General features: G+C 39.9%; 2 protein-coding genes across 3 annotated transcripts in view; both read right to left on the bottom strand.

Annotated features, from left to right (window-relative positions):
* The window catches only part of Epm2a (EPM2A glucan phosphatase, laforin), a 173,582-nt gene extending 155,725 nt beyond the window's left edge, over nt 1–17,857 (bottom strand). The window contains exon 1 of one of the 2 annotated variants that reach the window (XM_057754348.1): nt 17,758–17,857. The gene's annotated coding sequence lies outside the window, so the exon portion shown is untranslated. The remainder of the gene's footprint in view (nt 1–17,757) is intronic. The other variant, XM_057754358.1, reaches the window with a different exon arrangement.
* Fbxo30 (F-box protein 30) lies at nt 1,309–17,890 on the bottom strand. The gene is made up of 3 exons (XM_057754326.1): nt 17,758–17,890; nt 6,759–8,805; nt 1,309–3,183 (listed from the first exon to the last, which is right to left on the bottom strand). Exons 2-3 carry the CDS (start codon nt 8,787–8,789, stop codon nt 2,980–2,982), a joined length of 2,235 nt encoding a protein of 744 aa, XP_057610309.1. The 5' UTR covers nt 8,790–8,805; nt 17,758–17,890; the 3' UTR covers nt 1,309–2,979.
* Nucleotides 17,891–26,122: the final 8,232 nt, after the last annotated feature.

Below are 26,122 nucleotides of genomic sequence, written 5' to 3'. Positions count from 1 at the left end.
CAAATAAAACCGAAAGAGAATAAATGAGCATCTCTATCTGGAAAGATTGAAAGTACAAACTCATCATAGAGTAGCAAAGTCTGAGGGTAAAATGTGGCCCGTGAGAAGCACTCTGAGGAAATGAAGAGCAGGCGCACTACTGACTTTGTTCCTAAGTGTCCCGCTGTTGCAAAGCTTTACATACAGTTTGGAACTCAAAACTCTAACATCAGTATCCGTGTCATGGCGCACTGCTAAGTCCGGACAGCTACTAGCTCAGAGGCAGTCATGCTAGTTTTTCTTTGGATTTCAGGTTTCTGATATAATTCTTGTTTTTACTTTGATAAAATACAGAATAGTTAACTTGTTTTAAGTTAAATATACAATAATGTATTGATAAAGATAACAAACTATACATTTTAAAAGTTCCCAGAGTTCTCATTTTTAAGAGATAGTCTTTTCTTAATTTAATAAATGTAACTAATCCAATAAGTTTTAACTTTCTTTTAAAAGCTTTATCTTTAATATAGTTAGGAAAAAATGCATATCATTAGAGGAAAACTTGGAAAGCTTTGGATTAGCCTTGAGGTGAATTCAAGTTCGGCTGTAATTCATAGTACTTTGGACACTCATGTAACGAATTCATCAAAGACCAGAGAGGAATTCTCTTTATGACACTGATAACCCTGTAAACCCAAATGTCCAACTTCTGCCTTAAACTCTTAGTAGTTTCTTAAATAAGACTATAATATTTTTACAATACTTACCATGCTCATGTCTATTTTTGTAAAACATGGTCATTGTATTCTTTAGGATTTCATTAGTACTAAAATTGTTTCATTAAGCAATATTTGAGCTTTCAGTTCCTATGTCTCCCAAAGTTGCCTCCACATCACTGCAGGCTAAAATGCAGTGATATCAACTGCAATTAAATATTAACTGCCATGAAGAATGAGTCATAGTTTTTCTGTCCTGAATTTCATGCTAGCTGTAAGACTCAAGTTTTACTAAGTATCCATTTTTGGATATCTAACGCTAACTGCAACAATAACAGGTTCAGAAAACAGCCAAATTAGCTTAACTCAAATGAGATATATGTCTAGTTTGACTATCATTTTTTTCACTCAGAATAAATCGTAAAAAATATTTATTTGAACAAAATAAAAAAGTAGATAAACAGTTTTCATGTGCATATAGTGTTATTAAAATATCCATTTAAGTTAGTGAAAAAGAAAGGTGAAAAAATGTTAATCACCTCAGTTGTGGAACTAGATTTAAGTTTACGAATCATAAATTTTTAAAAAGTAAAAACATAAAACAAAAGGTTAATGTTTGCATTACCTAAATAGACACATTCTTCAGGAAAAAATTTTAAAAAGCAAAGTTATATTTTTATATAACTTTTAATATAATTTTTTATTTTATATAATTTTATATTCCTATTTTTACCTTTTGGCAGAAATAAAAGTTTTTTTATTACTGTTTTTTAATGCAATTCAGACTCACAGTTGAAAAAAAAGTTTAAGCACCAAAATTACAAATTCTCCTAAGTTAAATGGCAGATGAAGCAACACAAATGACTAGTTTTACCACCACACTTTTCAACTCTAATAAGAACTTGACGCTGCCAACATATCCAGAGCAGCTGAGAATCCATCTTTAATGCCCAAGGACCCCTCTTCCCCAGTCTGACTACCTTATCTGAGAAATAGAAACCAGTAAGCACAAAGCACTCTGAAAACCATAGAAAGAGTAAACACAGGTGGTTTTCAACATCACCACCCATTTCAGCTTAGTACTGCTGGCATTCATCTGGACAAGTCACTTATGCCTCTGCCTCTGGAATCTATTTCTAAATACTGACACTGCATGTTCATTTCTTTAAAACAAGCACATTAAGTGAACTGGTATACATCAATCTGAAAACTGTAGGCTCTTGGCTATTCACGACCACACTTGATCTTCCCAGAAACGACACAATTCGTATGTTCTGACAGAGCAGTGTGTGAAGCATAGCTGTGGGAACATTTCAAGATTATCAACCAAGAGAGGTCTCTGTTTGATGGTAACTGACAAAGTTTCAATTTTTAAAATGTCTTAAAACAATACCAGTGTATTTTTATAGACATATTGTTCACTATATGAACATTTTAAAAGCCTTTGAAAAAGTCAAACCCTTTGTATTGTGAATATTTGAAGTTTATTCAAACAATATGTCAAATTCAAACTTATAGTGAGGTATATTTTCTTTTCAAACATTAGATACCTAGGAAAATATGAAACACCATGAAAAGTTTCAAGTTAAATTCATAGGCTTGCTTTGTTTTTACTTTAATCTGTCATATAATTAATACATTGTGCCTTGACTCCTCAGATACGTAATTTAATGAAAAAAGAACTGAATATGATCATTTTCAGCATAAGAGCAGTAAGAAAAGAGGATGAACGCATTTCTGTGAGTTGTTTTAAAAGCATGAAGTCATTATTGTGTCTTTAGGTAAGTACTGGAGATCACATACGATCACTAATTAGAAAAGTATCAGAAAAACTTAATCACAATCTTCTGGCAGTGTTTAAATAACTGAATGTGTTCTGTGAAAAAATCTATGAAGGAAAAATTTTGAATCAAAGTTTTGCTTCTGATAGTATGGGCTTCAACCCACAGAAAACATAAACAATAAATTTTTTGGTCAAGTTCTTTTCAGTTTGAGAAACAAAAACTTTTAGAACTTAAATATGCACACCATTAAAATTAGTAATTTGAAAAATTATGCAGATAAAGATTAATTACCCTGTCTAGCAATGTTCCAACAATTTCACACATTTCAAATATTAAGGCAATTTTTCCAACTAACAGTCCATTATAAAAATATATGTCACAGCAAAACAGTATGTACATAGTGACAATAAATTTAGCTAGTTGTAGTCTTTAATACAGTGTCACATATTACAAAGAACTCAGACCAGGTGCTTGCCTGTATGTGCAAGTAAACACAGTTCTTAAAGCACGGGTTTTAAAACTGAGCGGAGTGAACGTCCTTCTTTAGTGAGTTCTCGAGTCACACACATGCACGGCAATGGGACTGCTTCCTCCCGTTTCTCTATAACATTGTAACTGCAGTTCTTCAAGTGGTCAGCCATGCTTAGGATGTCAGCAAATTTCCATTCATTAACAGAACAAAACGCAGTACTGAATCGCCAAACCTAGAAAAAAATTCTACTTTAGATTTAAATAGTCCAATAGACAGAAAATCAGAATGTCCTTTTGGCTCTGCTCTAGCTGTTGTAATTCATAGAGAAACATAAAATATCAAGTTACAAACAGCTTAAAACTAAAAAGGAATAAATCCATTGTTATTCGGGCTTGTCAAAAGTGGTGTTATCCACTTCCTCCTATAAACTTTTAAAATCATCTCTAGGTTACTCATGATACCAAATGCAATTTGTTGTGTAGTAATATTACATTGTCTACGGAATAATCAACAGGAATATGTGTGCAGTGCATTTTCAGTGCATTTTTATCCTAAATATTTTCTTAGCTGCAGTTGGATTAGTATATACGACTTGGAAGGCACAAAGACAGAAAGTCAGCTTCACATGGTAAGCAGTGGATGCTCTAGAAAGTAGAGTACTGGGATGGGGTAGCATTCATAACAATTTCTCAAGAGGGTAATGGCTTCCAAAGTAGCCAGATGCCTTAAAATTCAGTGACAACAGAACAATTTTCAGCTAACAAGAGCAACCATCATTGCTGCCAGGCCTATAGTCCCAGCTACCCAGGGGATGAGGCAAGAGGATAACAAACTTAAGTCCTACCTGAACTACCAAGTAATTCTAGGCCAGCCTGGGCAATTCAGTGAAGGCCTCCATTACAGTAAAAAAGAAAAAAGGAGACTGGGAATCAGTTAAGTAAGAATATTTGCATGGCACACAGGAACCCCTAGGTTCAACCCCCAGAACCTATATAAATAAATATTTGACAGGTTACCGTTCTTTTGAAAGTGGGGGCAGTAATAGGTTAATAAAAGTAATGTAAAAATGCATGCTATCTAACACACTGCAGGTGTTTAAGTGAACACCAGGGTGACATATCCACAATCTTTAAGACAAGAAATAAACATCAGCATTCTAAGTAAAGGTGACTAGAGTATGCGGTGATAGAAGGAGACTGAAAAGGCAAGGATAAGATTAGGAGACAGTTTAAAGGCTTCATAAAGGGGTTGGCCTCTATTCCTGAGGCAATGGATAAATATTAAAAAAGTTTTAAGCACTACATCAACTATAATATAAAATATAATTAAAATACATAATTCTAACTTCTATATAGAGACTATATTGGAGAAGACCCCAAAGCTGTGGTAGTAATCTAAAAAGACTCAAAGGTAAGATTGTGAGGCAAATCTGAGAGGTTTGAAAAAGGACCAATCAACTAGAATTTGGGAATAAAGGGGATAGAAAAGAGTCAACCCTAACACTTAAAGCTTTGGTTTGGGCAGCTGAGTAAACAAAGATGCTACTTCCTGAGATTAAGTGGGTAGAGGGGCAGAGTAAGCTGGACATCCTAAATCTTGGGGAAGCTGTGGGATAATCAAGCAGACTTGTTCAGTAGATGTTTGCTTGTTCGTTTACGCTCAACAAAGAAAATAGGACTCAGAATCTGTATAAATGACAGCAATTTAATCTTCAAGGCTAGGTCTCTGTAGAAATTTACACTAATATATATATTATATTATATATATATAATATATATATATTAGTGACTAAGGATAAAAACAATTACAGTATCTTACTCCAAAGAACAGAGATGCCCTTGATCACTTAGAAAATAAAAATACACATATATAGCCGGGCGATGGTGGTGCATGCCTTTAATCCCAGTACTCGAGAGGCAGAGGCAGGCGGATCTCAAGACCAGCCTGGTCTACAAGAGCTAGTTCCGCGACAGGCTCCAAAACCACAGAGAAACCCTGTCTCGAAAAACCAAAATATATATATATATACATACATACATACGTATACATATACATACACACACACACACACACACATATATATATATATACACACACACACACATATATAGCTAGCTGAAAAACCTTTATATCACCAGAACACCCTTTTGGGGGGAGGGAGGATTCAAAATAATTTATATATTAATTCTTTGGTCAAAGTCTCAATAAAACAGAGAAGCAGACACAGACTTATTAAAAGACTAGAGCAATGAGTAAGGATAAAACCTAAGGGCCAAGAATAAATTAACATAAATATGAATGCTATGCAGCTAAATACTGTTTGTTCGTTTTTATGTAAAGATTCATATTACGTGTTGTGGAATATTTTAACTATGCAAAGATGTGTTACATTTGTTTATGCTGTGGAATATTATTTTAACTGTGTAAGGTGTGTGTAAATTTGTTTTTGCTGCATTTGTTTAACAATATAAGATGTATGGTTAATTAGTTAAAGATGGGTTGCATTTGTTTCATGTTGCCTGACCATGGCACCTGAGTGCTCTAATAAAAAACTGAATGACCAGGGCTGAAGAGATGGCTCAGAGGTTAAGAGCACTGACTGCTCTTCCAAAGGTCCTGAGTTCAATTCCCAGCAACTACATGGTGGCTCAACAACCATCTGTAATGAGATCTGGTGCCCTCTTCTGGCCTGCTGGCATACAGACAGACAGAACACTGTATACATAATAAAAACAAATAAACAAAAAACTGAATGGCCAACAGCTAGGCAGAAGAAGTATAGGTTGGGCTGCTAGACAGAATAAGTAGGAGGAGAAATCTAGGCTCAAGAGATGAGAAGACGAGAACAGGGATAAAGAGAGGGACACGTCAGGGTCAGTCAGTCATGCAGATGCCAGACAGCCAGACATGAGAGAGAAGCAGTGAAAGTAAGATATACATAAGGAAAGCAAAGATAAAAAGCCTCAAGGCAAAGGGTAGATAAAGAGAAACAGGTTAATTTAAGTTAAAAGAGCTAGCCAGAAATGAGCCTAAGTTACGCTAATAAGCTAAGCTAATAAGAAATCCCATGTCATGATTTGGGAGTTGGTTGATGGTACAATTATGGGTCTCCATCAGAGGTACTGTGATTGCCCTGGATAGAGCTTCTAATAGAAGAAGCTAGGCAAAAAGAGTAAAAACAGAGTGTAAATAAAATTTAAGTCTACCTAAATTTCTATAAATTTTTAAATAATATTCCTCCCCCTTTGCACTAAGCCCAGAGTCTCCATACACGTAACAAACTCTTTTCTTCTCACCCAGCATCACTCACCCATTCAGGCCATCACCTAAGCAGTCTGTTGGTCAATTACTAGGATAACTGTTGTAACAGCTATAGATATGTATATGTGTGTTGTGTGTACATATTTCTCATCCTGAAAAAGACACTATTAAGAAGAGAGACAATTGAAGGCCAAAGAAAATCCTCCCCTAGGTTCCTCAGCTGGGTGACAATGTTTCGGACAAAACTAGAAGATGACAGGTAGTAACACAGACACAAAGTGGTTAGTGAAGAACTGAAGGAAAATTGTTTATCTGAAGACACACAAGTATGAGAACAGACTTTAAAGCCAAGAAATCTATGATATACTAGTGACGGTAACTAAGAATTCTAATGACTTTAGTCCTCTATTATCACTTTTAAAATGTGCCATCACATTGACTTAGTACATTATAGGATATGGTCACCTTTTCAAAAAGATGTAGCATAGCATTAATAAGTGCCTATTTTTATGTTAAAAGAGATTGATAAATTAAAATTAAACTAACCTTTTCCTTTATCTGCCATGATGAATTTCCTTCCGGATACTTCTTTTTCCCCCACTGCAATATTACCATTCCACGAGACTGAAGTAGACTGCCACACACATCTCTCATTAGCCTAGAGACACATGCAAGCTGGCATAAACTGAAGCCGTCAAGAAAGCCTGCAATATGCTGCAGTACCTCAAATGGGAGACTGCTTAGATGGTCACTACGTAATCCCAACACACAGTTTCTAGATGGCTCTTCTAATACTGTAGACACACATGGCTGAACTCCAAATGATCTTAAATGGCGATCATGTATAATCTTCGCTCCTTGTGTTGATGGACAAAATCTACGCTGAGAGTAGGTGCAACCATAGTAAGCCAAAGGACACCTCTGTTCCATCCACCCATTCAGTCCAGCATGAATGTCACCATGCACATTCTTAAAATGGGAAGAAAATTCTTTTCTTCTAAACAACTGTCCACATACAAAGGTAAACATTGAACGCTGCTTAGGCTGGTACCTAGCAACACATTCCAAAACTAAATCCAGCCCAAGTGTCTGAAAAGGGCTTGGATTTGAAAGCTGTGGATTGGCATGATCACATGCTGAAGCTGAAGCTATTTCTCCAACCATTGTATCTGTAGCTAATATTGCAGATGGAAGTGAAAAAGTCTGTGTTCCAAAGTCAACATGATAAACATCAACCATGCGGCTATCAGATATACCCCTCCCACCTGGAGAATCTCCCAGACAAAACAGTAATGCTGCTGTAATCAGATCTATTCCTTGGAGGTCCATGGGATCTTCTGCAACTTCTAAATCTGATGTATCAACGGCTTTGTCTTCCTTTGGTATATACCATGAGTTAGAAAGAAACTTGAATGAAGGAGCATGACTGAAGGGTGATTCATCAAGATCCTTCAAGCTCCCTAAGTCTACCTTCTTCCAATACAAGTCCTCCTCACCATCGTCATGTGGCATGAGGATATGTTGAAATGTGCTATCCGGCAAAGCACTGAAAGGAATTATTTCCCTAAGTTGTGCTGCTACTAAAAGTGAACTGGGTTCTGAAGTACCATCTGCTGCTGCACATTCTCCATTTTCTATATTTCTTTCTATGGAATCAGCAGGAAAACTGTGATCCTGGTCTTTGACCTGTGAACATGTATTTTCCAAAGAAAAGCCATTACAAAGAGTAGAAGTACCAACAGAACTTGCACGCAAGTCACACAGTAAATCACTTGAACCATTTTGTTCAAACTGAGCATTCTGACTTGTGCCATTATGGTCAACTCCACCTACTGCTCCTATCTCATCCTCATGAAGGTGATCCTGGTCTTTTAAGTTTCTGTCCTGAACGCTATCTCTGTTATTCTCATCCATGTCATTTGTGGTGGCATGAAGACTTGTATTTAATATGCCAATGTCTCTTGTGGCAGAATTCAGGATATCTAAAGCAGCAGCCAAACTTCTGGTTGTTTCTACCGTAGCTTGATAAAGTGCACCATAAGATTCTTCATCAACAGATACCAACCCATTAGTACATGGCATTTCCTGAACACTTGATTTCACTGAAATTTGTTCTCTAGGTTCAGATATTTTATCAGTTGTTTTTGACATCATGGTGGCCACTTTGAGAGATTCCAAAAGCATTCTTTGATCTTGAAGAGCCAAGGCCATGTCTAATTGTGCCACTTCATCAACATCTCTGCTTAGATTTTCATATGATTTCCGGTCTGCGTAACTAACTGGCCATCGGTTCCATTCCATTGTACAGCACACCACACTTGCAGGACACATTTCTAGATGTTCAGCGACTTTATTTCGCGCCATGGTAAATGGACACCCGAAGTTACTATTTAAGCAAGGTACTCGTTCAAAGGGACACAAAAGTCGATGCTCATCAGCTTTACAAGAATGGAAAACTGCTCCACAAACCAAAGGACAACCAATCAAGTCACAGGAAATCCCAGGCTCTGGTCTGGTCATACACCGTCTACTGACACAGTTCACACAGTGTGAGTGCCGCTGCACCTCTTCTTCCATAATGGCCAGTCCAGCTCTAGTTTTTCAGACAGAAAAAGGTAAAGAAGTCATTAGACAAAAAAATAGTTGATTTTTTCAAAACTGTATAATAAATCAAATCATCAATATACTTTAGGGTATTCTTAAGAATGAAATATATAAAGTAGATACAAACATTTAAGTGGTTAATTTCACATATAATTAATACACCCTAAAGGAGCTTAAACACTTTTAGTAACAATCTAGTATTTTAGTAACAATCTAGTCTAGTTTCACATTTACATACTAGGTAACGATATATATAATATGCATATTATGGCTTCCGAATATAATATTCAAAATATAGTATCATATACTAAATAAATTATAATAAAAGTGTTATTTTAACTCCCAAATTTCGGAGAATGTTATAGATTTTAGCTTTTAAATTTCAATTAACTTGATTTTGATATGCCTCATTGCAGACCCCTCATCATGTTGTTGAGAATATATATTTATATATATATAAAACTTCTGAAGGCCAGCTCTCATTCACTTTACTAAATATGAGTTTCTTGCTAGTCCCTAGAACCAGGCACCATGTTCCCTCCAGCAATATACAGGGAAATTAGTATCTCCTCTTGAAGGAGTTACAAAACTTGATCAAATTATGTGGGTCAATACAATAGGAGGGAAATGGAAGCACAGCGAAAATAATTAGCATGGAAAGGAAGAAGAGTAAATTACTAAGAAAGGGAAATTCATTTCTGAAGTAACAGCAAATGAATCGACAAAATATGTTCAATCTTCTTCATATTAATGGATTATGTTGAAATGCAAGACAGTCATGAGCAATGAGGCCAAAAGGGAACTGGGCCAATCATGAATGTAATATGCTAGTCTATGGATTTCAGTCTTTTAGTAAGTGAAAGTCATTTTAACTTTAAGGGAGGAGAAACTATGAAATAACAAGGGATTACAGACACTTCTTTTTAATTTTCTATTTATTCTTTGTGTCTTTTACATTATGTCTCTGCACCACTCTAAACCTTACCCATCTCCTTCCCCCCACAAGGATAACAAAATTTAAGAGAAGAAATGCTCCCCCATGAGACGGGGGGCTCTCATTACGGAAGCTGCAATGTGACACAGTGAGTCAGACAGCAAACCCCTCCATCCATAGATTTTTTACATGCAGGCACTCATCCAAAGAATAACTGGTCTGGTTTGAGGTCCCCGGTTTCTGCGACTCTTCCTGGACATTCCATTGCTGCCCTGTGTCATGGAGATCTTGCAGTCCTGGATCCACAAGAGTAACCCACCCAACCACCCACCCCATGCTCCAGGAGACGACAGATAGGGTGGATGTTAGGGTGGGTCAACACATATCCCTGGTCCTGGGTTTAGGAAATTGCAGAGTTGGTCAGTCCACCAATTCTCCCTTGTCCTCACCACCAGAGTGACCTCTCCTGCACTGCCCACGCTAGTTCACCTCCTGCAGCAAGAAGCAAGGGGTGGGGCCACTTCTCCGACTTTCACATCCTCAGGGTTGGTTCTCTCATACCTACACCACTGTGTTGTACGGGAGACATGTAGAGGTTGCTCTCCTGAGTGCGGCAACTGATGAGAGTAGGGCCAGCTCTTCCACCAGCTTCAGGTGTTGATGGGGTGAGGTGGGGTGGGGTGAGGACGGCAATCTCTTCTCCGCCCATGCCTGACCTGACAGATGAGTAGGCCAGTTCTCCCACGCTCACTACTTCTCACCCACATTAACACCAATGGAGTTGACTCTATGTGCTGCCCATGGGAGGTGCATGGCCTACTCTCCTGCACTCTCTCATCTTAAAACTGATTGCTTTTTTTAACATTGCACCAAGCAAAGTTTATACCAAAAATAAGAGAAAGTGTAAGCAAAATATGCTGACTTAACAGTAAGTTTATTCAATACATTTTTTTTCCCTAAAATCTTTAACTGCTTCATTTGTTTCTATTAGCGGTGAAGTTAAAAAATACCTGTCTTTTCCTATCATTTTTATTTCCAAGTCAAATTTTAAGGAAAACAAACCAAAACCTGTAGTTTCCTATGCACATATTCAGCGGCCCTCTCATCTGTTTTATTATTATTACCCCACATTAAGACAAAGGTCCTCATCAGTCTAAAGGGCTCTTTCTCTTCTTGCCTCCTCTAGCTCCCATCCCCTTGGCTGTCAGTACCTTCCCTTTCCCACCTTATCACACTTAACCAAGTTCCCTCTTATCTCTCTGGATGTGATGGAGGAGGGTCATCTGTCTATCTGTTGCTTTCATTGGTTAATTAATAAAAAAAACTGCTTGGCCTAATAGGTCAAAACATAGGTGGGTAGAGTAGACAGAACAAAATGCTAAAAAGAAGGGAAGTGAGGCAGACGCCTCAGACAGACGTCATGTCTCTCCTCTCCAAGATGGACACAGGTTAAGATCCTTCCTGGTAAGCCATCACCTCGTAGTGCTACACAGATTAATAAATATGGGTTAAAACAAGATGTAAAAATTAGCCAATAAGAGGCTACAGATAACGGGTCCAACAGTGTTTAAAAAAATACAATTTGTGTGTTGTTATTTCGGGACATAAGCTAGCCCTGCGGGAGCTGGGCGGGAACACAGCCCGCCGCTCCTATCACTACATGGATGGTCTTTCCTTAAATACTAATTTTCTTCAGGATTTCATATCATTTTTCATGACACTATTCCTCCTGGGTGTGCTAGGATTTTCCAACTTTCATTTACCATCTATAGGCAGAAAACTCTTCTTACATGCTGCCTAAAAATGTTCCAAACTGCAGACTTCTACAGCTCTTATATAGTTCTACCTGTACATTGCAGAGGCAATTCAACTTGGTGTTTTCGAAAATAAATTACACTGCAGTGTATAATTTCTAAATAAAAAGATTCGTAGCCTATTTTTTTCATTGGGTGCAGATTGCTGCTGACTCTCTAGCACGTATCTCCATAAATTCTAGATTGGTTTAGATGGGTAATCACTCCACAAATTGTTACAACTTTTTTCTGGTTGAAGACTAACATTCCTAAACAGGAACAGCAAAAACCCAGCTGTTACCAACAGAGCTCCTCTGTACAAGTAGCAAAGTTCCAAGTTGATATTGTGATGGTCAACAATGCCAGGGAACAATGTACACATTCAACACCAAATCAGCTTTAAATTGTGCTTAAAAATAACATGAGATAAATACTTCCAAAAATGTTGTTTTCTTAAAAATTCCATTGGCAAGAGTTTATTCTAAATTTAAACTAGTTATACTAAAAGAACAAGAAAGGAAATGAGAGATTAAGTATGCAAATATTTATAATTAAAGCAATGAAAATGTTTAATAAGAATTAAGACAAACCTTGCTGAGGAATTAGATTGTGAAAAAAGCTGGAGCTTTCTTATTTTGCAATAACAAGACTGAGTTTATCTCGCATGCTAGAGGTTAAGCTTGACTGTTGTTAAGAAGGAAACCTAAAACGACAAGCTGTTTCAACAGTGACCACTGCTTTTAGGACTTCAATGAGCACGTTATGTTGTTGCACACACCATCACATAATCACATCAGGCAGAGCACATCTTAAAGATAGCACCTAATTGAAAGGTGCAATTCTGATTAACCTGCAAAAACAGTAACTTGCAAAGGTAGAAGGAGAAGGTTCTCAAGTTTCAAAATAAGTAGCATCTTCCACATTACCCCTTCTCAATAAAAATGTTTAAAAAAATGCAGCCTCAGCAACACATCTGAAGTATTTTATTACTTTTAAAAGTAAACTTAGAAAAGGGGGTAATATTAATTGTATTACCTATTGTAGCCTTCTTAACAAATACCAAGTCAATTTCCTGCAACTCAGAGAAAAATAGTGTTCAGAAGCAGTAAGTGACCTTTCCAAAGTCATCTATCTAGTTAAGTGACAAAATAGGACTTAAATGTACATCTTATCAATTTTCATGTGGAATAGCAGACATGTTTACTTATTTAAAAGTTAAGAAAATAGCTCTTTAACAATTGGTGATTTAATTTCAAGATGTTATTTGAGGAATGAAGATTACACAATTTTGCTTGTAGTTTATTCTAACACTTAATCACTCTTGTGGGTCTATAATTGCTAAAGCACATTACTTTCCTTTGACCACATGTTTTAAATATGAACATATGAAACAGTATGAATTTAACCATTCTCAATATAGCTATACAAAGTAGGACTAGATCAAGTTTACTTTATAGTTAAATAAACAAAGAAATAAGAAAATATAACAACAGTCTTTCTAGGGAGAGAGATTGGCTTCAAACTTTAAAGTTCTTCCAGATTTATCCCTTTTTAAAGAAAATTTAAAAAGCCATCACAGAGTATTTCAAATTGCTCACGAATCCTGTGGAACAGGTTTTAAAACTTCAATCTTTGATTTATCAGTTGAACAATGACACAGCAGGCCTAGCAGAAAACATGTTGCTAAAGTTATGTCTTCAAGTTCAAGATGAGCTTTATTAAACTCAAGAGGTTTTTTAAAACAAGGTAAAATCAATTTCTATTAATCTACACTTGAAAGAATTACTGAAAAGTTTCATTAGACTACTCATTATTTGTATGATGGAATGTTTTATAATAGTTTCCACTTTCTCTAACAGAAGTTGGTTGCCAACTCATACTCTGTGGCCGACTAGCAATCCTTAAAATAGTTTTAAGACATGGCATTTTCCCATACAATGAAATGAGAAGTTACCATTTAAGGCACAGAGACAGTACCCCCAACAATTACTCAAAATTCATTAAATACATAAGGAGATAACATAATCATAAACTAGCAAAATTTAAGACATGCTAAGAAGAGTTGTTTAATGCAACTCATGGCTGTTTCTAATGTTACCAGTTCCTAAGACACACACACAAATACACATACCTCTCCTGATATGCCATGTGTCTCAACTCCAGTTTCAGCTTGTGAGCCTCCCTTAGAACCCAAGGCAAGGCCTGGAGCCCTTACAAAATGCATGATTATTACATGCTGTACTTTAGGGCATTACTAGGGACAACTGAAAATAAATCATTCATTTTTTAAATAACTAGTTCTATAGCAAAGCATAATCTCCAAGAACACAAAACCGCCGGGCGGTGGTGGCACACGCCTTTAATCCCAGCACTTGGGAGGCAGAGGCAGGTGAATCTCTGTGAGTTCGAGACCACCCTGGTCTACAAGAGCTAGTTCCAGGACAGGCTCCAAAGCCACAGAGAAACCCTGTCTCGGAAAAAAAAAAAAAAAAAAAGGAACACAAAACCATCTCTGTCTCATACCATCCTATGTTCCCTGAATTCAAAATTGTGCTTTGAGATTCATTTGTGTAAATACACAAATGAAAGAATACAAGAAAATCAATTCCCATTCTTGATTTCATGAAAATATACCACGACATAATAAAAACGTACAGATTTAACATTTCAAAATTAGTTTAAAACAAAATATCTCAACCAGTCACACAGAGTTAATGGTGTTCAAACACTTCCTAAGCACCTGGATAATGTGTCCTGGGTATCATATTCATGTATATATGAAGAAAAAGAGAAAAAATAATAGTAAAGACAATCAAAAGGTAACTTCAATTTTCTACCTTTTAAAAACTTTAGAAAACTGAATATAGAGAAAAGTATCAGGTAAAATAAGGGAAGACAATAGTTGTTGCCAGTACATGTACAGGTGAGCAGGGCACAAAAAAAAAAAAAAAAAATCAGCTCAAAATATGAAGTGGCAGCAGCCTGACTGCTTAGCATAGCATTACATTTGTGTATTAGATGAAACAGACTTCTACTAAACAAACCTGTTTAATATAAGGCTGATGTGGAACAAATCTTGTCTAATTAATTATAAGGAAGTCCATTACCAAAATTAACAATTTAGCAACCAGTTACAAGTGTCTCTAGGAAACCTTACCTTTTGTATAGTCAGAGGTACTAGCATCTAGTAAATAGAATCACTGAATGACCCACTAATCAAATAGGTACATTTAGTTTTGAAGATAAATCTATACCTCAGTCATTCTATCTGCTTTTAAAGGGTGGAGGTGGTATCCAGGTAGCTCAGCAGTAAAGCACTTGTCTAGCAGACACAAGCGTTTGGACTCTGTTTTGAACACAGTAAAAACAAAACATAACAAACTACATAGAAGACTTAAATCCGTGGTGGTGGTGGTGGTGGTGGTGGTGGTGGTGGTGGTGGTGGTGGTGGTGGTGGTGGTGGTGGTGGTGATGCAGATGGCTACACACGATGAAAGTTAGATTATCACTAAATTTCCAACTCATAGCACATACTCCCAACCCAAAGGTGTTCTAGTTCCACTATACTGTTGTGGTAACATAAAACATGGATCAAAAGCAACTACAGGGTGGAAAAGGTTTGTTTCAGCTAACACTCCCAGGTCACAGTTTATCCAGGAGCATCAGGGTAGGAACTCAAGCAGAAACCATGATGGAATGCTGCTTTTTTGGCCTGCTCACTGTCTGATCTCTTCTTATATAGTCCAGGACCATCTATTAGTCTAGGGATAGATAAGACTGGGCCCTCCCACATCAATTAAGACTAAAGACAATCCAGCATGGCATCCACCCAGGACAGAGTGAGCTAGGCAATTCCTCAATTGAGGCTTCTTCTCTCAGATAACTCTAGGTTTTGTCAAGTTGACAACTGAGACTAACCAAATGGATAAATGAGTTATATTTATTTCATTAAACTTTACTTCTGGCTTTAAAGAAAAATGAACTAATGGCATGAATATTTATTTTCATGTTACATCCATCCTTATGTACTATATCAAAACATGTACTATAATGTACTATAATCAAAACATACATCTGTCATTTTTAAACCTGGTCATGGTTAAAGATTTTTAAACAAAAGTTCTAACTATTCACAATTTTCTCCACTAAACAAATAATCAAAGACTTAGATCAGAAATTAAAATGGCAGAAAACATTAAATACCCAGAAAAGAACCTACTTGAATTAATACACAGATAAAAATAGGTCTACCCAAATGGCAGGACTCAGTGGAAGACAGTAAGAGGGAATGGGCTTCTACCGAACCTCAGCTTTGAATCTTGAGGCAATGATTCTTTGAAAACAATCCAGAATTTCTGAAAGGCTGATTACAGTTATGTCTGTGCTCAATAGTATATAGACATAGTTACCGTCAAGTGGATGTATTCTACTTTGTTTTACAGCCAGACTTATAAACATCTTTAAATATTACTTAAATTTATAAAGCTTACTAAATGCAGCTCTATGAGGAACTACCCCACTGCTAACTTTAACCATTCTTTACAACAAAGACACCTTTTTGATTCAAAACAAAAACACCTAGGTTTTAATTGAGTTATATTTGTGTCTAATACTTTCCTTTTAGCATGTACAATATACAAGCTACTACTTCAACTTGAATCTCTCCTATCCATCACAGTTAATACGAGACTTAATGATTTTCACTCAGTCTTCTTAAAAGTTTTATCATTAAATATAATGTATAAATACAATGACATTCTCCAAGAACATGCCCAACAAGAATAACTCCTTTTATAAAAATAAACACCAGTCTTAGAAACTTATTTAAGATTATCTAACAGTCGTATTTTAGAAACAGGCTATATCAAATAGTAAACACATCAACTAAAGCCTGTTTGAGTGACCTTAAAGCACCTTTCCAATCACGCAGGAAGTGTTAATTATTTTATGCAATATTACTTTTGAAAGCATATTTTAAGTATTTTATAACTAAAACAAAAATATACAAGAAACCCCAAACACGAGCCTAAAGACTCAAAAATACTGGATTGAAATTAAAGAATACCACAAAGACAAACTTCACTTTCATATACTACTCATAAACCTATTTCTAGAATCACATATACACATACAAAAGCTTATGTCACTGTATTAAGTATCAGGTACAAGCTGGCAATCTAAAAAGTTAGCAAAACACCATGTTGTCCCCAACTAAACTCCTACAGTAAAAAACAGTGACTAAGCATAAGGAAGAGTGAGTGATTCAACACAACAGCAGAGGGAATGCGTGCCTTAGAAAAACCCAGCAGGAACCCTTCATGTTATTCTTTTCTTTTTGCCAGTCAGCATGGGATTGTCTTGGAAAACTTTTGACACAAAAACGTGCAAACCATGTTACTGTAACTTACTATGTCTGAAATTTAGCAAACAGCAAATGAAAAGAAATCCAGAAACTCTCTGAGACTTCGTACTAAAACTTTTAACCCTCACTGATACCAAAATGCCCATAAATAACTTCATCTTGGATCACAGTCAACAAAGCAATCATGGGAGAAAAGGTCAACTCCTTCCCAAGCATCTTTTATCCGGGATTTAACCACAGGACTCAAGAAAGGGAGGGCAAGAGAACCACGGTAAACACGGGCCGCCATCAAGGTAAAAATGTATTCTAGTCCCGGGTGACTCTGCATCCATCGTGCGTTCCACGTCCTGCTTCCAATCTGGGACTCCGTAAGCAGGACCCAGAAACTTGCGGGGAGAGTCCAAAGTTTCCCTTTAACAAGGGCCAAGGCTAAGCCTGGGCGCCTCTCACTTCCATGAATGGAAAAGTTACCAACTTCGCTCATCCCGAGCAGACAGTTGGAGATGCCTCGCAGACCTTTAACCCGTTTGTGCCCAAACCACCCCAGTTAATTTCCCACAAGCCAGAGGGGGCGACCCCGGCTTCCCGGGGTCCCCCGTGCACACGGAGAGGGGACCTCACCGGGGTCTGCGTCCCCGGGGGTCGGGGCGCCATTGGCCGGGCGGCTCAGAGGGCCACGCACAGACGACCGGACGCGGTCCCGTGTCCCCGCCGAGCAGGACAGGCCCAGGGCTGCGCCGACTCCACCGGGCCCGCCGCCCCCTCGACCCCGCGCCGTCTCCGGCCGCTGACCCGGCGCAGCCCCGTCGCCCGCGTCCCCGCGCCAGCCTCCCGCGGCCTCGCCACACTCACCGGCCCGCGCGCCCGCAGCGCCGCTCAGGCCCCGGCTGCCCTGGCCGTCGCGCCCGGCGACTCCGCACCGTCACCGCAACCGAACCGAGCACGGAGCCCGGCCCGTCCGACACCGCTCAGCCTCCGCCCCGGCCGGACCGCCGCCTTTTCTCCTCGGCCTCCAACCGCCACCGCCCTCCTCGTGCGCCCCGCCCCGCTGCGCCCCGCCCCCCTCGGCCCGGCAGCGGGCCCGCGCACGCACGGCCGGCGGGGACGCGCACGCTGTCCTCTGCCGGGGCCGCGACCTGGGGAGGGCGGAACGGAGAACGCGCTGGAGAGCCGCTGCTTAGGCGCGTCCCCGCCTCTCCCGCTCGCCTCCCGCCCGCCTCCCGCCCGCCTCCCGCCGTGCTCCCAGCCCGGGTCCGCTCCCGGACCTTGCTTTTCGGGAAGGAATCCCAGAGCTCCGGTGGCACTGTAGAGGATGCTGGCACCGAGGAGCGCGCGTGACCCGTGCTCCTCGCTCGCCCGCCCGCTCGCACTCGCAGGAAATAGGTCAGCTCCCGGTTGTCGGTGGTAACGGCCACCACCTCACGTGCCCCAGCCCTGTGACTCGGTGACCCGTTTCCCCTTGTAGGACTCTGCTGCCCGGCAGCCCGCGGAGGACGGCTTCCGTGGGCGACCCACGCGGCCTCCAGAGGGCGCGGCGCGGCTTCTGGGAAATACCTTGGGGACAAAAGCGCGGTCACCCTGCTACACACAGTGCCCGTAGGCGGCCCGGTTACTACTGCCGGCCCGGCTGTGCGGCGGGGCGGGGGACAGTGATGTCACCGACGCCCACCGTCTGGATGCCTCATGCCCACTCCCATCCCAAAACCGTCGTGAAGGGAATGGGGCGGGGCAGAGGTGAGAAAACCCTGTTGTGTGCTCCTTCTGGTGACAGCATTTGTACCCCAGCTGTTGGGAACGATGGCTCACATGATTCACCGTCCTGAAGGGACTGGCTCTTCAGACTTCTTCACCTGAAAGATCAGCACACTCAAGTAACAACACAAAACCCTGGGGGAGCTTAGACAAATCACACTGTAAAAGTCCTTTTGTTGTTGTTGTTTTTTAATGAAGAAATTTGGATTTTTGGAACATTCAGGACGTTTGGATTGTGTATTGCTCTTTTTCTTTTTCCTTTCTTTCTGTTTTTTTGTTTTGTTTTTTGTTTTTGTTTTTAAGATTTGGCTATAGGCAGGCTATAGGCAGGCTCTTGTCCTCAGACCAAAGTGTGAGAATCAAAGAGGCCAGGGTAAGAAAAGTGAAGCGGGCAGGTGAAATGGTGGAAAACTTGCTTCTACTCTACACGTGGTCACGATTGAGTCACACACTCTTCCATTACAACGTCATTTTATAAAAATAAGGGATTCCAAATCTTTTTTTTTTTTTTTTTTTTTTTTGGTTTTTCGAGACAGGATTTCTCTGTAGCAACGGAGCCTGTCCTGGAACTAGCTCTTGTAGACCAGGCTGGCCTCGAACTCACAAAGATCCGCCTGTCTCTGCCTCCCAAGTGCTGGGATTAAAGGCATGCGCCACCACCGCCCAGCCAAAGGCATCCTATTATTAAATGATAGTATTAGTTGTATTTTGGGGCTTTGTGCTTTTTTTTTTTGGTTTTTGGAGACAGGGTTTAGTCTGTGGCTTTGGAGCCTGTCCTGGAACTAGCTCTTGTAGACCAGAGATCCACCATGCCTCTGCCTCCCAAGTGCTGGGAATAAAGGCGCGTGCCACCACCACCTGGCTAGACTTTGTGCTTTCCTAAATCACCTAGTTGACACTAGGTCACTTTCTCCCTTCTCCAGCTGAGTGGGACTCAGTGCAAGCCAAAAACCTCTGCCCTTCCGTAAGTGGTAACCAGAGACTCAGATTTCCTAAAAAAACAAAAAGCAAAACCAAAACAGGAATCACATTTCTTCAAATATGTCCTCTGTAGTCTACATGGAATTTGGTCTAGACTTGCGACTGAGCAAAGCTACCTTTTCTGTGGCTTAACTGCCCAGGGAAGCATCAGGTACTTTGGCAATTTAAAGCAGTATAAAAAAATAAATGAATAAGCAGTAGAGGTTTGACCTGTCTACTCTCTATAAAGAGAGGAACCTTCCTCTGTTCTCAAGTTATAACAATTAACAAAAGTACAAATCCCAGTTTTCTAGAGGTCATTCTCACGGTGGGGTTCAATGAAAATGATAAAGACTAGGGGACAGGGAAGTTGGTAAAGTTTTGGCTGAGCCAGCAGGAGAACCTGAGGTTCCCAGCACCTGTGTAAAAAGTCAGGTCTAGTGGCTAAGGAAATACGATCGAGGATTTATTTCTGGTACTGGGGAGGCAGCGGACCAGCAGGGAGAGAGTAGATGGTTCCTGAGGAATGGCACTCTACATGCATACACAGAACCTACCCCATAACACTGCAGTCATAAGCCTGCAGACAAGACTAGACTGCAAGAGGTAGGAGTTTTCAGAGCAAACTGAGTCGGCCAAACCGATCCTGACAAATTGTCCTTCCATTTGTTCACTGCCAAGGCTAACAGCATCGAAAGTTGAATAGGCTTCCGTGCCCAGCTAGCCCACCAGCCTGTGGCCAAAGCAACCGAAAAGTCAAGACTACAGATTAAGTCATGTGCTAATTAGGGAAAGCATCACTGGCCAGAGACAAGTGTGAGCGGGCAGGGGCAGATTTGCAGCTGTGAAGTCTGGAGACCATGGGAATTCCCAACTGGGATTGTGGTAGGAAGGGCCGTTCTTCACAAGCCAGTTCGAATCACCTAATACCAGGGCCTGAAATTTAACAGCTCCAATTATCTCTCCAATACAAATTCATTGGAAACACGAAAAAATACGAGTGCATCAAGTTGTGTGGGAATTTAGAAGAAACCTCCCAAGGACAAATTTTATAGCTCCAAGTTTTAAATAAGTAATCAAAGGAATTTAAATCCACCTGAAATGTTGGAAAATAGAAGACTCGGGTTTTGTCCATAAGTACCACAGACCTTTTAAACCATATTGTAAGAAGAAACATGTATATCAGTGCTCCATGTTTTGAGATAATGAGATTATACTTAACAGTGCCTAGCATACAGACTATATATTTACTCAATAAATGAATTATTCGGCTCTTCCCCAACCCCGAAGCTGAGCCTGTGAAGTGTTGTTGCCTGTCAGGTGACTAGCATTTGGTGGTACTCCGTGTCTGGGGTGGGAGGTGAGGAAGTAAACAGGTCGACTCAGGTGGAAATGGCAGTCATCCTTTTTCTCATTCATCTAAAACTATCTGTGTAACTACACTACCAGTGTTTAGTAGAGAGGTGGTATTTAATTTCTGAATATAAAATTTCCACTCAGAAAAAAAACTGATATACATTAAAAGGCTAGAAGAAACCAATTTTAAAACCCCATAAGTGAACTCAGCCCTGCTGTTCTCTGTTGGAGGGGTAGCAAAGACAGATGCCAGCAGCTAACGCCATGGTTAACAAGTGGACCCAGAAGGAGCTGTCGGCAGCAGACAAGCACTGTTTTAAGTTGGTCTACTCACCCTCTGTGGCACATGGCCGCAGAGAACGTAGTAGCTCCATTTCTTCTGATCCTGAAAATCCAGCTAATTACCTGAAAGCCGTTTGATGTTTTTCGAATTTTCAAAAGCCCCGTATGTGCATGGCTGGAGGTGGGAGGGAGTCAGTCACCACAGAAAAGCCGACTTTTTAGTGAGCCATAAAAATGACAAACTAGAAGTTTGTAGTTATTTCTAGGAATAGCCTGGTTCTTAAACCATTGGCGTGTCACTTTCCTCTAGAATGTAATTCCTCTGCTGAATGGCTGCCTTGTTAATTAGCCCTTAGTTCCTTTGGAAAGTCCCCTCTTGTGCCCGACTCTAAGGTCGCTGTGACCCATGCCTCCTAGGAGTTGTAAATGTATCTAACTTTGCCTTGACATTCCTGGGCTCTGTAATCTGCACATTGTAATGTGCAATGTTACCACAGGCGAACACGTGATTTGAAAGACTTTTCCTCCTTAAAATTTTTATGAAGCAAGTTGTCACTCTGGGAAGCCCACATGATTATATATATATATATAGTGGAATTGGAGGGACACCAATGACGACAGTGGAGGTAAACAGATCCTAGAAGACAAAACAAAACCAAGACACTTTCTTCACATTTACAGTGGTGCTGATTAGTAGAATAGAAAGATAGTTTTTACTGTTTTTGGTAGTTACCTCTGAAAGTCATCTATGGGTCCAGAGAGATAGCTCAGTCGTTAAGAGCCCTTCCTGCACTTTCACTTTCAGAAGACCCAAGTTCAGTCCCCAGTACTCACATAAGGCAGCTCTTAGCCCCCAGTTATAGGGGATTCAAGGTCCTTTTCTGGGCTCCTCTATCGCTTTATTTACCTGCACAATCCACACCCCACAGACACACCTACACACAGAATTAAGAATAGTCTTCTCTCTCTCCTTGTTTTTTGTTTTTTGAGACAGGGTTTCTCTGTGTAACCTTGGCTGTCCTGGAACTCACTCTGTAGACCAGGCTGGTTTCGAACTCACAGCTCAAACTCACAGAGATCTGCCTGCCTGCCTCTGCCTCCCGAGTGCTGGGATTAAAGGTGTGTATCACCACTGTCCAGGAAAAATAGTCTTATTAAGAGTTATTTTGATAGTATTTTGTTAAATTTGTGATTTAGGGGATAAATACCATATTTGTGCCATCTGATACAACAAGTCATTTAAATAAACCATGTTACAACAGAATTCTAACATAAACCTCAAACAAAGAAACATAGTATTTCCCACCACAGGAGGTCCTTGAGAATATTTTTTGAAAATAAATAAACTTTAAAATTCTTTGTTTATTACAAAAGTCAGTCGATAAATGATTTTTACTGATAATGTGCTCTAATTTTCCTAATGAGTATTCACTAACATTTCATTAATATTAATTAAGCATTAGACATAACGACCTGCTAATGAGGCAAAGCTCTATGATTTTACTGTAATTCAGAAGCACTGGGGAATGAAGACACAGTGCATTTGGAGTCAGCCACTGAAATACAAGCGGTGTGAGAATGCACTGCTCAGGGGGTGACAGTCTTGTGTCGACTGGAGAGGCCACATATTTCTCTGACCTGCTCCACCCTGCTTGCTCTGACTGTGTGACCTATGTTCTGGGCCTAGATGGCTGTGTCATGGCTACTGCTGGCTGCCTCCTGCATTGTTCTGAGCCAGGCTGGCCCTGGTCCACTTCATTAGTTGTGACCCTCTGTCTCCCAGCCCTGCTCTCACTCACTCAGCTCTTATTCTTCCTGATTCCAATGTCAGTGAGGAAGAGAGACATGCTGAAAGGCTGATGGCTGGCTGGCTGCTAATGGCGGCTCATGCCTGTAATTCTAATGGAAGTAGGAGACCTGTTGGGTTATTAAAGCTAGCCTGCCTTCATATTTCATTCCCGACATGTCTGAGAATTAAGGTACCTTACACAGTAAATGGAATAAATTAATAGTTTATTATTAAATACATTTCTTTCTTTAATATAAAATTCCAGAATATATTGCTTTGGTCACTGCACTGATTTGGTGTGGTGCTTTGGGCTTGTCTGATAACTATTGTCTGGGGTTCTACGCCTCAACTCACACCACTGTGTTCCCTCATCTTTATGAAGCATGTCAATTTTTTCTTCTTATGCTAGTTTACAAGGAATGGAATTACTTGAGACATGGGTTTGTTTTTATTTTTATGGATACCATGAATTATGTTAGCCATCAGATTACCCACATTTCATCATCTGTCTCAGAGTAAAAGCTTTAATTCCAGTTGTGATTTGATCTTGCAGTTTTTGTTGAGCTCTTTCTATGTTAGTTTTTACCATGTGCCTTGTTTCTCTGCTTTACTCTGATGTAATCTGTAGTTAGTGATCTGTGTCACACCCCCCCCCCCCAATTTTTTGGTTTTTCGATCAGGGTTTCTCCGTAGCTTTTGAGCCTGTTTTGGAACTAGCTCTTGTAGATCAAGTTGGCCTCGAACTCGTAGAGATCGGCCTGCCTCTGCCTCTTGAGTGCTGGGATTAAAGGTGTGCACCACCACCACCTGGCTTGTGGAACTTTTGTGATACCTGATTGGTATGATTTATAAATCCCTTTAATTATCTTTAAGGTCTTTTTTATTTTTATTTATTTATTTATTTTTTGTTTTTCGAGACAGGGTTTCTCTGTGGTTTTGGAGCCTGTCCTGGAACTAGCTCTTGTAGACCAGGCTGGTCTCGAACTCACAGAGATCTGCCTGCCTCTGCCTCCCGAGTGCTGGGATTAAAGGTGTGCGCCACCACCGCCCGGCTTTTAAGGTCTTTTTAAAATCAGATATAATAAATATAGTTTTTTAAATTAGCTAAATGTTAAATCTACTGAGTCTAAACTTTATCTGTTGTCATTTCTGGCTTTGGAAGACACTGAACAAAAACAAAACAAAACAAAACAAAAAAAACAAAGCAACCAATATTATGGAGAATAGGTACTGTTTTTTTTTTTCCTCCAACTACTTTCTTTATTCCGTGGAGGGCGACTTGTTTCCCTGGCAACTATTTCTCTGTATATGTATTCTCTGTCTCTGGGAAATATGGAGTACTCCAGGATGAACAAACAAGCTGTTCTAATCATTGTCCCCAGAGGAGTTGCTTGGGTTGTTCGCTGATTTGAGAAGGGCAGAGTGGCGGGGGCAGTCTTCCTATGATGGAATTGAGATGTGAATCTTGAAAACTGTCAGTGATCATATTCCTGCCACATGGAAAGAGCCTGGCTCAGATTGAGAAAAAGTTGGCCCAAAGCAGAAACAGCAAGTAAGAAAAAAAAATGAGAAAGAGATCTGGCATTACTCAAGTTCCTGGTACTGTGGTTCTTGAGACTGAACACAAAGTTGCCTTTCAGATAATTTATAGCAGTGCTTCACAGCCTATGCTGCGACCCTTTAATACAGTTCCTCATGTTGTGGTGACCCCCAACCATAAAATTCTGTCATTGCTGCATGATTATAATGTAAAATACCTGCTATATAGGATATCTGATATGGGACCCCTTTGGGGTCCAGACCGCTTTAGGTGTTCATCCTCTCCTTCAGATGTAAGATAAAGTCACTTCCTTTTGCTATGTGGCTGCAACTCTGATGTCTGTACTTTCAGTTCCTTGCTGAGATAGGTTGATTTTAAGCTTTGTTGTGCAGAACCTCAAGCATAGCATGGCTTCCTTCACAACCCGAGTCCTTATCAGCACCTAGGCCATAAAGATGAGAATTAATCTTCCCTAGGGAAGACTATACCTGCCTTCAATTTTTATCTAACAAAAATCACTGTTGCCTGTTATAGACCCCACATATAAACCATTTGAGCGTTTTTTGGTTGTTTTTTTTTTTTGGATTTTTCGAGACAGGGTTTCTCCGTAGCTTTTGGGGCCTGTCCTGGAACTAGCTCTTGTAGACCAGGCTGGCCTCGAACTCCCGAGTGCTGGGATTAAAGGCGTGCGCCACCACTGCCCGGCTTTGAGCGTTATTTTGAATGTCAGTATTGTGTACATTTGTCAGGAACGTCAAATTCAAATTTTTGCTCTCTTGGTTGAGTCAAATGTTGGACTTAGGAAATGGTTACTAGAGATTTAGAAACTCTGTAGTTATCATTGTCCATATTGTTTTATCTGTCTGTATTAATTACTTTTCTATTGCTGTGATAAAACACCATGACCAAAGTAATTTACAGAAGAAGGGCTTAGTTGGATTGACAGTTCCAGAGGGTTAGTGCCCGTGGAGCAAAGTCACAACAGCAGCAGTAGAAGCTGACTGATGTGGGATTTCCCTCTGTGTGATGTGAATATGTTTTATTACCATTGGTTAATAAAGAAGCTGCTTTGGCCTATGGCAGGGCAGAATATAGAAAGGCAGGACATCAAAGCAGAAATAGAGGAAGAAAGAAGGCGGGGTCAGGCAGATGCCTAGCCACCCAAGAAGCAAGAGGTAACAAACCATGAGCCTTGTGGTAAAATATAAAATAATAGAAATGGGTTCATTTAAGATGTAAGGGTTAGTTAATAAGAAGCCTGAGCTAATAGATCAAAGAGTATGTAATTAATATCAAGCCTAAGGACGGTTATTTCAGAAGCAGCTGCAGGAGCTAGTGAGCGGGACTGGGTTGTTGAGAGAAACTGGTCCAAGGGACCAATGGATGGAGAATATTTGTAGCTATAGCTGACAGCTTACCTCTTAAACCACAAGTGAGGAGTTGAGAGAACTAATTAGGAATGGTGTGTGGCTTTTGAAACCCCAAAGCCTGTTCCCAGAAATAAACTTCTTCCAGCAAAGCCACACACCCTCAGCTCC

This window comes from Chionomys nivalis, chromosome 2 (genome assembly GCF_950005125.1).
Source record: "Chionomys nivalis chromosome 2, mChiNiv1.1, whole genome shotgun sequence".
NCBI classification, from domain to species: Eukaryota; Metazoa; Chordata; class Mammalia; order Rodentia; family Cricetidae; genus Chionomys; species Chionomys nivalis.
This window is presented reverse-complemented; position numbering and strand designations above follow the sequence as displayed.

Coding starts and splice junctions, on each gene's coding strand:
- Fbxo30 (XM_057754326.1), bottom strand. CDS start 8,789: ATGGAAGAAGAGGTGCAGCGGCACTCACACTGTGTGAACTGTGTCAGT. Junction 3,184..6,758: donor CATGGCAGATAAAGGAAAAG/GTTAGTTTAATT, acceptor ATTTTTTTCTAG/GTTTGGCGATTCAGTACTGC.